This window comes from Chlamydotis macqueenii, chromosome 3 (genome assembly GCF_036417535.1).
Source record: "Chlamydotis macqueenii isolate bChlMac1 chromosome 3, bChlMac1.mat, whole genome shotgun sequence".
Lineage (NCBI taxonomy): Eukaryota > Metazoa > Chordata > Aves > Otidiformes > Otididae > Chlamydotis > Chlamydotis macqueenii.
In genome coordinates, this window is record NC_141558.1 from 53806334 (window position 1) to 53820720 (window position 14387).

Below are 14387 nucleotides of genomic sequence, written 5' to 3' on the forward strand. Positions count from 1 at the left end.
AATATTTTCATGCTTTCTAGTGTTCACAGTATTGCACAGGTTCTGCAAAAAAAATTTTTTAAACATATTTTCTGTTGGTAAGATAAAAAAAAACACCAAACAAAAAATGCAAATGCAATATTGAAGATCAAACCTTATAGTTACCAGATATCCTGTGGCTTTTCAAAGAGCCAATAATGAGTAATGATAATGAAGTATATAACGTAATAAGAGTGGAAAAGCTATTTAAAAATCTCTCAAGTTTATCACTGTGAAAGACCAAAAGATAAAAGTTAACTTTGCCTAACTTTTTCTTCTTATCTATGTATTATTGAGTTTATATGCTTTGGGCTGTTACACAGGACAGTAAATCACATTAAATTATGCCCATAAAACAAACTGAGAAAAGGGAAAGCAATGAACTGTTGTCAGGATTTTTTTTAAAAGAATACAACACATAGAATACTTCACATTACATTAACCTGTGTAGAGCATTTATGCTTTAGAAACTGTGTAACACCTTAGGAAAGAGAGTATTGAAACTAGAAAAGAAAAACTAAAACGCAAAGAAAATTGTTTACACAGCATCTTGCCAGGCAACAGGGAGAAGGAACAAGCCAGATCTGTTCTGTCAGTTTCTGAGGCCAACATATATAAGATTTCGCACAAAACAAAAGCACAGCTTAAACAGAAAAAAGGCAATCAGCATACTTACCATTTCATCCACAGAAAGGACAGACTTAAGACAGAAGAAAAGAGTTCCATGATTAGAGAAACAGGCAACAGGAACTTCAAGAAAATGCAACAACATAAACTACTTACTCCAAAATAATTTCATCAGCAGCTTGTTTATTTTATTAGATGGCATAAAAACCAAGCATGTTGTTAGAATTGTATTTAGCAGCAATTTTGGTATTTTGCTGTGAAAATTACTAAAAATTTTATTAAAAATTTTAAACTTATAGTATCAAAAACAAAATATCAAGAATCTCTATACAGACTAGCAAGATAATGTGAAATGCATGAAAGTAGTTATAGAAGTATAATAGAAAATATATTCTGTAACATAACATCTGTTATGCAGATAATAGATTGTTTCCTTTCAGAAAGAATAACAAAATATGTATTACAAGAGGGACTTAAAGGATAGGAACAAATAGCAAACAAGATGTATCAACTGCAAAACTCAAGAAACAAAATTCAACTAGACAACCTCACACTCTTAGAAAGAGTTATTGTGCTCAGACTGAGCTGAGATACCACTCCTAAAATGGGATTCTGCCTAAACTGTATGATGCTATCAATTGCTTAGCAATTGGAAACATTTTAAAATGTCTTAGTTCACCACTATGTACAATTTTACAGTTATGCTGAGACTACACACAAAAGAAGAGCAGCTGGCGTTAACAAAGAAAGCAGGAAGTTGACTAGTACAGAACTTTACTTCTCTATTGCATATTCTGTTGACACAGTCCCTCTTTGCCTTCAGAGGCTTTCTGATTGCCAGAAGCTCAGCACGACAGTTTTTATTTACCTAAAACTCAGACTCCCCATTTTACTGTCATTTAAGGAGTTTCAGTTTTGCTTCTTCAAGCTGCCCAGATCTTTATAGCTTTCTGTATCTAGAACAGTTTAAAATGGAGTATCTCTCCATTAAAACTACAAAATCCCTAAAGGCAAAGTAAATCAAACTCAAAAGACTAGCCCTGATGTTTATAAAAAAGGAGGAACTAAATGGAATTAAAGAGAGAATATCGGTCTAGGCTGTTAATAGATTCAATTTCAACACAGATAAGATCTGAAACAATGGGAGTAAAATGTATTTACCTTCACCTGTGGGAAAAATACTGCTGTCACTAGCATGGAGATTTAACGTATCTTTAGAAATTGCTTATAACAACGTAAGGAGAAACAAAAATGTTAATTACTCTCTCTATCACTCAGAAGTCAAACCTCACTCATAAAACGTAGGGACGTTTTCATTCACAGTGATGTGTTGGCTTAAAAAAATTGCTACACGTAAACCTGCAGCCTAACACTTGTAAAATGCTGGTGATATTTAACTGATGCTTACTTACAGACCCACAAAATGCAATAATAGCTTTAAAGAAACTTCCATCATGCTTAAGCTATAATTCAATACAGAAAAAAAATATGTGCAGACAATCCAGAAAATGTTACTTTTATACTGAATATGCAAATATGTAGACCTAGGAACATAGCTCTAATTAAATTACAGCTTTTGGATTTAAAAATAGCAAAATTTGGGTTATTCCTGTTATTCAGCAATTAGCCTAGATAGCCTTTAAGCCTTATAGCCTACTACTCTGTTTCATTATACATTAATTAACAGGACAAAATACCAGAGGAAGACTAATCTAATATTCTGCGTATGGTGGGACTAGGTGTTTGCAACCTCTGAAGCAATTTTAAAAACAGCCAGAGCACTAGACTGTTTGATTTATGCCAACAGTCAGAAACCACAATCTATACAACATTACTTTACCTTTCTGATTTACAAAGTCTCAATAATAAAGCCTGAATCTCTGCTGTGGCCAGTAACAAGGCAGACTACACTCTGGTTACCGGCCAATGTCAACTATTTGCACAGATTAATTATGGTTAACTTTTGATGGGTTTTGTAAAGGCCTAAGCTTCTAAAAATCTTATCATATAAAATTATCAGTGGTTTGCTGAGTTTTTTTATGACAGTCTGCTGCATGCAGGAATGGATAGCACTGTAGATGCATCCGCAGCATTCTTAAAGAGAAAGAATGACAACAGAGAGAGGACTGATGCCATCTACCCTCTCTGGACAGTAAAACAATCAAATTCTTACTCTTTATCAGAGTATAACTACAATTAAAAAAACCAACAGATGTACCTCACTTTAGGCTTTTTTAAGGTATGCGAAGGTTTGATAGTATTTGTATATTGGAAGCTATTATCTTTGCAACTTCTGTCTCCAGAAAAGCTTTATAGATCACCAAAATATTTTCTTATTCTACTTTAGGAAACCAATAAAAAATGGTTTATGTAAAAACAATTTCTTAAATTCTTATCCATTATTCTGATGTTATTTTTAATGGTTGCTAACAACCAATTGTAACTGTTACTTAAAAAATAAAAAGTTAACTTTCTGTAACATTTTTAATGTGAAAATTTGAAACCAGTTTATTCCCACCTTCCAAGGAAGAACTTCAGCTAGGAGAGGAAAAAGTATAATATAATCTTCCATTCAAGCCACCATACTCACCAGTTTTGCCTTAATAGCCCCAGAATCAACACTCTGACCAGTTTTGGCATGTAGCTGAAGTTGAACAGCATGAAGTTGCAAAAGCTGATCATGTACTTCCTTTTCCAATACCGCTTTCTCTGCTTGTGTTTCTGTCAGTTCAGACTTCAGATCAACTAACTGGGCCTGTGAAGATATAATCCATCATAGTAATTAGAGCAATGATTAAATGGGGTCATCAGAACTGTGATACACTGATACATCATTTGCTGGTACATATACGCTGTATGCGGTGTAATACAGACGAGCACATGCTATCAGAAGTTCCTCTGTAGCCCAGCTTAAGCACTAGATCATCTGCAGGCTTTTCTCCTCCCCAGCTGCCACCAAATGCATTCACCCACAGACCCCCTATCAAACAACCACACTGCTGAAAGTAACAGTAGCTGAGTTTTTCCTCATGTAAACAATGGCACATGATGCCGATGTCCACTCCAAGCAGAGCAATGGCATTAAACCTATGTAGGATTTACAACCATAGCAATGTAACCACAATTTAAAACTTTAAAATTATTAAATCTTATTGAAAAAATATTGATCAAAATAAAATTAAAATGATTAATGCAATGCTGAAATAAAATAACCCATTTTACAACTGGTCTATTATCAACAGCTAAATTGATATAGTAAATGAGGTGGGCAAACCAGAAGCCATGAATTAACATGGCCCTAAAACGCAGTTGTAGAAAACCAGAAATAGTTATTAACTCTTTAAAAAGTGGGTTTGAAACATTCTAAGTACAGTTTACATGTAGTGTGTCTATCTGGAATAAAAGAACAAGTTCTAACATGTTTACCAGGTTATTAGTTATCCTTAACATGAAGTAGCATTTTATAAGACAAACATTTACATATTTAAGTGTGTATATATAAACATTTAAAGCTACTATTTGCCCCAAAACCCACAGATTATGATTCTCAGGGAGGGAAATTCTGATCATGCTTAATATTTTTAGGTAAGATCGCGGATCATATTTTTCCTCCCCAAATATGAAACTAAAAAGCAAAACAGAAAAGCCATTGATTCTTCAAAAAAAAAAATCTTTCATATTAAAGTAGGGTATTTTACATAATTTAATGGCATTATACTAATGTTCACGTTTGCACTGTGTATCAAATTGCAAGCCAATAATCACCCCATTCAACTACATAAATCACTGCTTTAAAAGGGGAGTACTTACTGGGTCTAACTTTAGGTACATAATTGAGATGGACAGCCTCCTTAAGCTTCCACCATAATTATCAGGCATAAGTAGGCTCTTCTAGAGGTGATTCAGAGCACCTAAATTAGAGTGCAAGTTGATGAGACGAGTCAAGCCAATCTCCAGCTTGCTGCTGTCAAGAAGAATGATCTCCCTTCCTGCCCCAGCTATCCCCCCTCGCCACACATCTTGGGGACTGCAGGGTGGGAGCTGCCCTGCCCGTGAGGTCTGCTGATTTCAGAGCGGACTCCCCAGAACACAGCAGAATCACCTCTCCCTTCTGCTTCAATGGAGCCTCAACAGACCAGGTTAACATTGACCTCTTGTGAAAGAATGGGGTTGCATGCATTTCCACCTTCCAACTGCCATAATGACAAAAAACTTCAATAACTTGCAAACACTTGCAGAACTCTAAAGCAGAAATTGTCTTCTACAGTAAGATGATATTTAAAATACTGTAAAGCCATGTAATTTTAGAAAAACGAGTTATTTACAAAACTGCATTTTTCTCCCTGATGACCAGTCACTGCTAAAGTCTCTCTGCTATGGATTACCTACCCTCAAACGAAAGCAGACACACACCTGAACTGAAGTAGGAAAAAAAATAAAATACCACCAGCATAAGAGGTGATGATTTATTACAGAACAGACGACTCACAAAGACCTTAATAATGAAGGCACAGTTTGACCCAGTCACTATCTCACATGATGTATAACAACATTACTTCTACTTTATTATTATTTGCTATTATTATAAAACGTATAATGATATTCATTATACTTAAAAAAAAAAAAAGACCACTAATGCCTTCCTTCTTTCAAACAGGTACTAACAGCTAACATGCTAACTTTATTACTTTTTAAAATACACACACACACAAACACTCATCCACGCTAATTCTAAATGCCTGGGGAAGCAGAAGGTGGCAGAATAGATAAATTATACCAGTTTAACGTACAGCCTCACCTACTAAAGACCAGCACAGAAGGAACAGAACAGAGTTCTGGTAAAAAAAAAAAAAAAAAAAAAAAAAAAAAGTTTCTCTCTGCAAATTACAAAGAAGCAAAGAAGTGAGAATGACAGTTACCAGATTTGTGACCTGCATGATGCTCCAAAGGGATTACAAAGAGACTGCCAAACTCATTATTAAAAAAAAAAACAAAACAAAACAAAAAAAACCCAAAAACAATACTCTGCACACAACCTAGGATTTAAATTCATTATCCTGCTGTTTTAATAAAGAGAGCAAAATGAGAAATAGTGTAAGCGCACATCACGGAAGTAATCTATTTACACATTATGAAAAGTCATAAATCTATCCCCAGGAACAGATGCAGATACAAGAGTCACACTGAATAGCAAACACAGTGAGCTGGTTTCAGATCTTGTGATCTACTTCTATGAAGGCTGACGAACCTTCACATTATTTCACAGAAGTTCTGCCTTTCTCAGCTTGGCCAGCTAACTTAATTCTCCTTTATAACTACTCTTACTAGCATTGTTTTTTTGTTCACATTCCCTCACTTTGTCATAAAGGCATCATAGGAAAAGACCACTGGAAATTCAACAGCTCTACATTCTGGTTTAAAGGATACTCAATAATAACCAGAGAGGGAGCAGAGACAGCTGATGAAAAGACAAGCACAAACGAGTTATCGGTAAGGTAAGGCCATTCCTTCCAAGAGCACCATTCACTGAGGCAGGGCTTCTACAGAAAAAGACGATGCCAGATCCTATAATTATAATATTTCAGTTTGCATAAGCACAAGCAACTGTACCAATCCTTTAATTGGTAGCTTTTTGGATGCACTCTCCAGCAATACTGGCAAAGGAAAGATGTCATGTATTTTGAAGGTCACCTGCAACTGCTCTAGAAGTTGTGGATAAGCCAGTTGGCAGCAGAAGTAACGAACGCCTACCCACAGGAGACCACTGAGCTCCACGGTCAGCAGAGCTTAGGAAGAGGCACCAAACAACAAATAGAGAACAGAAACATTCATTGGGGAACAGTAAGGGGCAGAGGTTGCAGAGAAGGTAGTATGTTTACTTTCATAACATCCTTCAACAGTAACTTGCGAATTCAGCCAAAAGAGGAACTCTTCTGTATGTAGTGCAGCATACAACTGTGACAATTAGCAATGATCACACATTAGCAAGTATCACGCTGCAAAATAACACCTTTGTTTCTCTCTGCTAACTCATTTGTGAGTCTACGCCCCAGGCAACACACGGTTAGTACCACGACTGGACTGGCTCATGGAAGTATGATGTAATAATGAAAACCTGCAATCTAGCCCTAGATAAATCAAGCAGATAGGACACGAGAGAGAATTAATTTGCACAGCTCTTTTTTCCTTTTATTCTGACACGTGTTGGCAAGGTCAATGCCATTTGAGATATGCTCATTCATCTCTTACTCGCTGAAGTCTTGGATGCTTTTCTCAGACCCAGATCTGTAACCGGAATTTGGTGCCAATGGCAATGAGAAGTGTCTGGTCTGGGCCTTACAATGGAAGCTAAAGCTTACTGAAACAAGCCAGAAAATAACCAAGTTTCTTCTTTATTAAAGGAAGTCAAACCTTTTATTTCCATGCTCCACTTTCCCCTTCTCTCTTGTTATGGAAAACAAACACTAACTTTCCTGACGTAAAATGCTTCAGTTCAACACTGGCTGCTAAGTGAGAACTCAGAGAAGTTACGTAAATAAGTACGGAAAATACTAAGAAATAAAGAACAGCATTACTGACAGAATCACTTAGTTTTCTGAAGTACCCCATTCAAACTTGTTCTCCAATTTATCAATAATTATTAGACACATGACTGTTAATTTATTTGTATTTACTGTCCCAATTACAATCCATATACTGTCAACTACACAGGACATACTCCTTGGTTTCTTACCTTTTTTCTCCTTTCTGTTCGGAATGAAAAAAAATAAACCAACCTTTAAGACTGATCTGATCTGTCTGGCGGGGGGGGGGGGGGGGTGGAGTTAATTCCATAAGTCTGTTTTTTTCTTTTCTTCCACAAAGTACCAGTAAACACATGCTGTTTCAGAAAGAGCTACTGCTTCAGATTATCACCACATTGGTCTATAATCAAGCTACCTCTAAACTCTAAATAAATAAAAGTCTGCAATTCAAATAAATTGCAGACCTTGGTCAAATTAATCAAACAGTAAAAGTCAGTATTTATCTTCTAAACAATCTGTCCTGGTTCTGGCCAGGATAGAGTTAATATTTACCTGAGCTGGGTGGAGAACTGAAGCTGGTAGCCCCTATGGCTGGGATAGTTAACTAATTAGCTAACAGCTGGGGTTAATTTACCCACATTAGCCAAAGGGCTATTCCATCCCATCTGACATCATGCTCAGTATATAAGTGAGGAGGGTGCTGAAGGGGGGCCCTGCTAGTTGGAAGAGACTGGATGTGGAGATCTGTTGTGAGCTATTATACTGTATTTGTGTTCCATCACTCTCTTGTTTTCTTCTGTCATTACTGTTAAATTTACTTTTTGTTCAATCTCAACCTGCGTGTTTGGTTTTTTTTTTCCTGGTTTTCTTTTGTTTGTCAAATCTCCTCCTATTCTCTTGGAGAGTGGGAGGAGTGAGAGAGAGACTGCGTAGTCTGGTCCCCGTTGGGGCTGAACTACGACACAATCTAACACAGAGATGATACCAGAGGTTCAAAGGCTAACTAAATATTTACTCAATTTGGGCATATTTAGCCATATACCAGGTATTTCGTGTTTCACAGAGATTTTAGACCCATGAAAATTGAAATAAAATTTCAATTGAAATAACTCAAGAATTTATAAATTACTCTTTTTCAAGCAGTTATGAGTTACCAAAACGCTGTGTTTGATATAAATGATCTTATGCTAAATATGTATTTTAAGCTAGCAATATAATAAATGTCAGCTTAAATGCTGGGATTTATTACATTTACAGTCATAGAGTTCTTAGAGTCTTAACTCGTGTTTTTCATTAAGAGCCTTAGAACAAATAATATCATTGAGGTCTCTTCCAATTATTCTCCACCATATCATATAATTTTTTTTTCATATGATGGCCTGAACTGTCAGGAAAAAAAAAAATCATTCATCCATTTGAACATTTTTCATAGAAAAATGATCGTTCGAATAACTAAGCAAAACTCATTTATTTCTGTAAGATCTGAGCCATACTCAAAGATCCTATGCTAAGTTTGTACATAGTAAAGAATAAAAATGCGGACCTTGCCCTGAACAACTTACAGCATAAATACATGAAGGAAACGATGAATAAATGTAACATGAAAGAGAAGTACAAATACAGAGGTATTTGCGCACAGACCTCTAAAACAGGAAGTAGACAGATGGCATGTTAAAACCACAAGTTACTGTTTCTCATAACCATCGCTGCTTGAATGAGGCATTAGAAGACGGCAACACCACAGTCTTGGAGATCTAAGGCACTGGAGGGAGCACATACAGACTGAGAAAACTTCAGAAAGTGGGATGATGGTGGCTAACATACCATGTTGACAGGAAACAATCTACCTCTCACTCCTGAAAGGGAAACCAGTTGCAGAGGGGTGAGGGGCATCTGATGGCATCATCAGATAAAATAATGGCAATGTTTTTAGCTTTTGGAAAAGCTTTGTCATTATCTGAGCTATCATTCCAATAATTTCTGCAGTACAAACAAGAGTTTTATTTGAGCTAATATTTATGAAAAAAATACCTAAAACTTATCCATTGCCCAGACACAAGGACTCAAAATAGAGCCGAACTGATCTGGAAAGCAAGGTCCTGGGCCTGAATAACCCTAGGACAAGGCAGTGGTGGTATTCACCACTCAAATAAAAAATGAGAGGAAGACCTGACTTCCCTCAACATCAAAGTCTAATGAATGCTTTTTGAGGCTTGTAATGATGTACTTTTGGGTATATCAACTTCTAGCTTGAAAAAAAGCATAATGGACATATTTGAAAACACAGATTTTTTCAGCACAGGAAAGCTAGATAGACACAAAAATATCCATCATATTACCAGCATCTAGTGACTGAAAGTCATAAGCCAAGCACTCACCAAATGCCTTTAAAGTAGCAAATAATCTTTAAAGATTTTTTTCATTTTTCTTTGAATTAGGTGTACCCTAAAGGCCTGAAATTATTCTCATACCAAGCGTTCTAAAGTCATAAAGGTCTGAAAACTGTATTTTTTAAATGAAAGATTATTTTTTTCCACCATATCATCTCTCGATGCCAGTAGCTATGACTTCAAGAAACATCCAACACAAGCAGACTAGCAATTAAAAAAATCCCACAAAAGCTGGTAAGATTTAATCATTTCTATCTTAGTTTCCTAAACAAGACAGGCTAGCGCCATCATTTTATCTGTATGTGTACACTTCTCCCTATTTTGCCTTCCCTCCCTGCTGATTTGAATCAAATCCATTTTGGAGATTCAAACAAATCCATCAGAGGGGTAAAGGTGTGTATGACAAGTTTTGCACAAAACAGCCGCTCAGTAGGAAAGAGCGACTGATTAGTACCCTCACGGAGAGAAAAGTGGGAAGAATCAAATCTTAGCTAGTTTGCTTAAACCACCCAGAGACAAGAGCAAACAGCGCAGCGGCCAGGCACCACACGGGCAGTTCTGCGCCAGTGATTGTGCTGCTGCCTCTCGCCTGGCCAACTAACCAGAACCGTACGCAGACAAAAAGGCAAAGGATGCTGTGGTGTGGAAACTCACAGATCACGGGAGAGAATGGGAAGTATCTAAATTGGACGGTCTTAGTGACTTGAGAAAGTGCTCGATATTTACTTTCGGACAAAAGTGTTCCCCACAAATCTGCAGGAAGTGAGATTTCACAAGTTCCATTGACTGACTCTGTCACCAATAAAACACCTCCAGTACACGTATAGCAATGGCATATTAGCAATAGCTAATTTTACAAGAGAGGTCCCTATGAATCTTGCCACAGGATCAAACCAAAATTCATAGACAAATGAAGTATATGAGGTGTTTTTACTTCTTCAGCAGTGTGTCCTCATGTAATTTATGCTAGACTCCAGAAAGTTCACTGACATATGTGTTTATGTATTTAAACTTTCATACCTGATCAGGACTATTAACCTTCTGATTTAAAGGCTGAAGGATCTAGGATCAGGAAACACAAGAGAGCTCATTACAGTGCTGCAATTACTCTGCAGCTTCTGCCCCAGCACATGCACAAAGAAAGTAATATAAATATCAAGAGACACCACTAGTATTTTTGCTTAACATTACATTTCGGGGGTATATTTTAAAAGACAGAAATGTTGCTTAAAGGCAAAAGTAGGTTAAAAAAAGCCCTGATTATGCTTCACGAACAATGAAATCATTATTCCTAAGTGTTCCCATAACATTATACAGCTGCAGGATAGAAAACAATTTTTCAGGACGTGACAGCTGTAGCTCCTACAGCCTGAGGCCGAAACATACTCACAGACACCAGATACACAAGTAGTGTTGGTTCAACAACAAAGGAGTGTGTAGCATACAGTTATGAACCACGCAGTCCACATACTAGTAAGTTTTCATGGGGACTCCTAACTTTGGCATCAGCCTCTAGATGTGAAGTAACCCAAACTCTCAAGTATTATGTTTCTGTAATTGCTGGAAGAAAGGATTGTCTCCATTATCTCACCAGTGCCACTTCACCACTTTGACTACAGCTCCCCAAAAGACAAGAACACTGCACACTTCCTCCTATTTGATTCTTCCTGCCTATTAAGCAGCACTTGTTGCAACTTCCCACACAACCCCATTAAGTTAAATGGGTTGGTTTGAATGAGAAACCATGAAACAGATCAGAGCCCTATTAACCTCACTGTGCTCCTTGCAAAGCTAAACAGAGTGAGAGCACTGTACAAAATGCAAGTTTCAGAATAAATTATATACTTGGGAACTGTAATCGTCGCTGATAAAAACCCTCTGATTTCAACACAACCCAAGTACACTTGCCACTTCTCAATGGCGAAAATGTCTAGCCTGTTTCATTAAATTACTTTAAAAAACTGTACTTACAAATTTTTGAATTACATTAAAAGCCTTTATTTCAATATTATTGTGACCCTAAAAAGAACATATGTGACTTTTTAGTTAAAGCTTTAGATTTAACAGAAAGGTGTTTATCATGTGGCTAATAAGAACATGAACAACAATTTATTATTACTGGCTCCCTAAATAAACACTACTATAGACAGCTTTTATAGCACAACTATATAAGTAGTCTTGGTAAAAATTGTATGAAACTGAATGCAGAAATGAATTGTAACTTTAGGCCACCTTTAATATGTCTCATCAGAATGGAAAGTATGTGAGACACCTACAAACGAACTGCTCTATTTCTCAGATTCCTTTCTAGTCATGACAAAACATTCAGAATACTGGTCAGCAAATTAAAAGGATGCAAAACAACATTCGCATCTTTTTAAATCTTCTCTACTGAAGATCATTCTGGATATGCAAGTATTTGCACACTTTTCCACCCAACAACTAAAAGATAACGTAATAATAACAATACATGTAAAACATCTTAAAAATCTAGTTTCTATTTACATACACAGATATATCAACCAATACATACAGGCGAGTCACTGATCTTTTCCATCTCTATCATTAAAATACCGGTTACTGCAGCAACCTACTATTATTTAGTTTTCTCTTTGCTTTACCAACTGTTTCTTGGCACTGTTTTACTTTGTATTTGACTGTATCATTCTGTTTCTAGTTACTTACAAAAGCAAAAATTATTATTTTTTTTTTAAATCACTGCTTGTACACTTTGCTGCTGGTAGCAAATTTCTGCCTGCCTCACAAAGACTTTCTCTTCAGACTGACCATGCTTCTAGTTGCTTATGAAGAAGACAAAAATCCATTTTCAGTAGTCATACTGGTAGTTTTATTATTGCCATTATTTTGAAAGTCATACTAGCTATGCAACACAATTCAATAAATAAAACTAAGAAATCTAAACTAAAATTCTGGTTCCCTATCACTTACCCCTTGGCAATTCCCAACAAATGAGACAGAGAAAAGAAAAACAATTTACCCCACACTGAGTCAAACTAAGGTAACCTAGTTAAACTTTTATAGATTTCCATGACTTCTGATACAGCAAAATATCAATTAAGTATAGGTCACCCCTTTAAAAAGGGTGGAATTATTGTGACAGAACTTATATGTATCAAACTCATGACAATTCAGTATATAAGCCATCTGAAAAATTCATGCAAACCTGTACTTCCACTTCCTGAGTATCTAAAAACTTCCCACATTTTAGGATATAAAATTAGCTGGATCAAATCTCATTCAATTGACTTTACAAAAGACCACATTCTATCTAGTACCAACAGACTTCTCCAAGAAAAAGTATTCAGAGTTAAAAGTGTAATTAATAAAACAACTTATCAGTAAATACTGGAATTTTTTATGACATTTGAAAAAAATAATTTACTTTTCTTACACAGTTTTGTATCTATGCTCCCAGTTTTATAGACACATCTGTCATTGGGCAAAGAAATATCTTAGTCACTCAACAGGTGCACTTCTCACTACAAGGCAAAGGAGAGAGGGGAAAAAAAAATCCAGACACTCCTAAGAAGGTGTATGGCCCTACCTTTGTTTAAAAGTACTGCTAAAGAGCAAAGTAGGACTACAATTCTGCAGTGTGCTCCATTAGATGGACTTGTACACTATATTAAAAAAATCACCATGCACATAAAGCCAACTTTGTTTAGGCTTTTTGGTTTTCAGATTTTTTTTCTATAGGGATCTTCAGATTACCTACATACTACTATATATGCTTTAGCTGATAGAGTAACAAGTTACTTACAGAAGAATTCAGCTTACAGGAACATGTTCCTCTAAGCCTGTTAACCGATCCCAGGTTCGTCAAGGACATGAAACTACATAGGCGACCAACTTGTTAGACATATACTTAAATGCTTTCCTTAACTTTAACATATACATTGGCTTAACACAACTGCCAAGACACAGGGTGTGCTCTACCAGACATTCCTTTCTAGCTTGTTCATTTAAAATTACAGAATCAGATTGGCAGTCAAAGTACCAGAGTTAAAGTCAAACTCGGTTTTCACTGGCACATTGACCTACTTCTTTTACTTCTACAAAATTGCACTATACAGAACTTTTTTTTTTTAAATGGACTTTTAGACAATGTCTCAGTCAGCATCATATAATTTTTTTTCACGTCAAGTGACAGTCAAATAGGAAAAATAAACACTCTGAACTTCTCAATTAAAAACGTACTGAAATCTCACACACTGACTGCCAGCCTGCATCTGCTGATTTATAACACTTTACAAGAGACAGAGCATGACAAAAAACATCCTTTAAAATGGCTGTCATCTCCTTGCGTTCCAACAGCCTGAGGCTCTTCCACCATCCAGCCTGATGCCCTCCACCAAGATACACTCCTTCATTTGCTCATACTGAAGTGAAGCCGATTTCAGAAAAGACGGTGGCTTCTATCACCTAACACTTTTTTTCCTCTTTGATAAGCTACTTAATTCAACTTTGTCCTACTGTAACCAGAAGGAAAAATATGAACACAAATCCTCTTCTCCTTTAGTTTACTTAGTCTAATTTAGGACTTCAAGTGTTATTAGCACAGTAGTATGTTTATAACCTTTCACCACCCTAAAGCATAAGTAAATCTATCTACATATGTCCACTATGCATCCACATACCATCAGGTTCCTTCTAAAAACAACTTACCTCTGAACTGGCAACATATAACTCCCTCTTTGGGAACTAACATCTTCCTGGAACACTTTTTTCACTATTCTGAAACATCTCTCATACAATATTTTACTTAAACTCATCTCTCTAGCAGTATCTATACAACAATGATGCCAAA

At 36.2% G+C, this 14387-nt stretch overlaps 1 protein-coding gene across 3 annotated transcripts in view; it reads right to left on the reverse strand.

Annotated features, from left to right (window-relative positions):
- Positions 1-14387, reverse strand: part of GOPC (golgi associated PDZ and coiled-coil motif containing) — a 29256-nt gene that overhangs the window by 11067 nt on the left and 3802 nt on the right. The window contains exons 2-3 of one of the 3 annotated variants that reach the window (XM_086745176.1): positions 3236-3400; positions 695-718 (exon numbers count right to left, since the gene is read on the reverse strand). The exons of 1 other annotated variant lie outside the window; for it this stretch is intronic. In XM_086745176.1, the coding sequence (XP_086601302.1) occupies positions 695-718; positions 3236-3400 (189 nt within the window). The remainder of the gene's footprint in view (positions 1-694; positions 719-3235; positions 3401-14387) is intronic. One more of the 3 variants, XM_086745177.1, reaches the window with a different exon arrangement.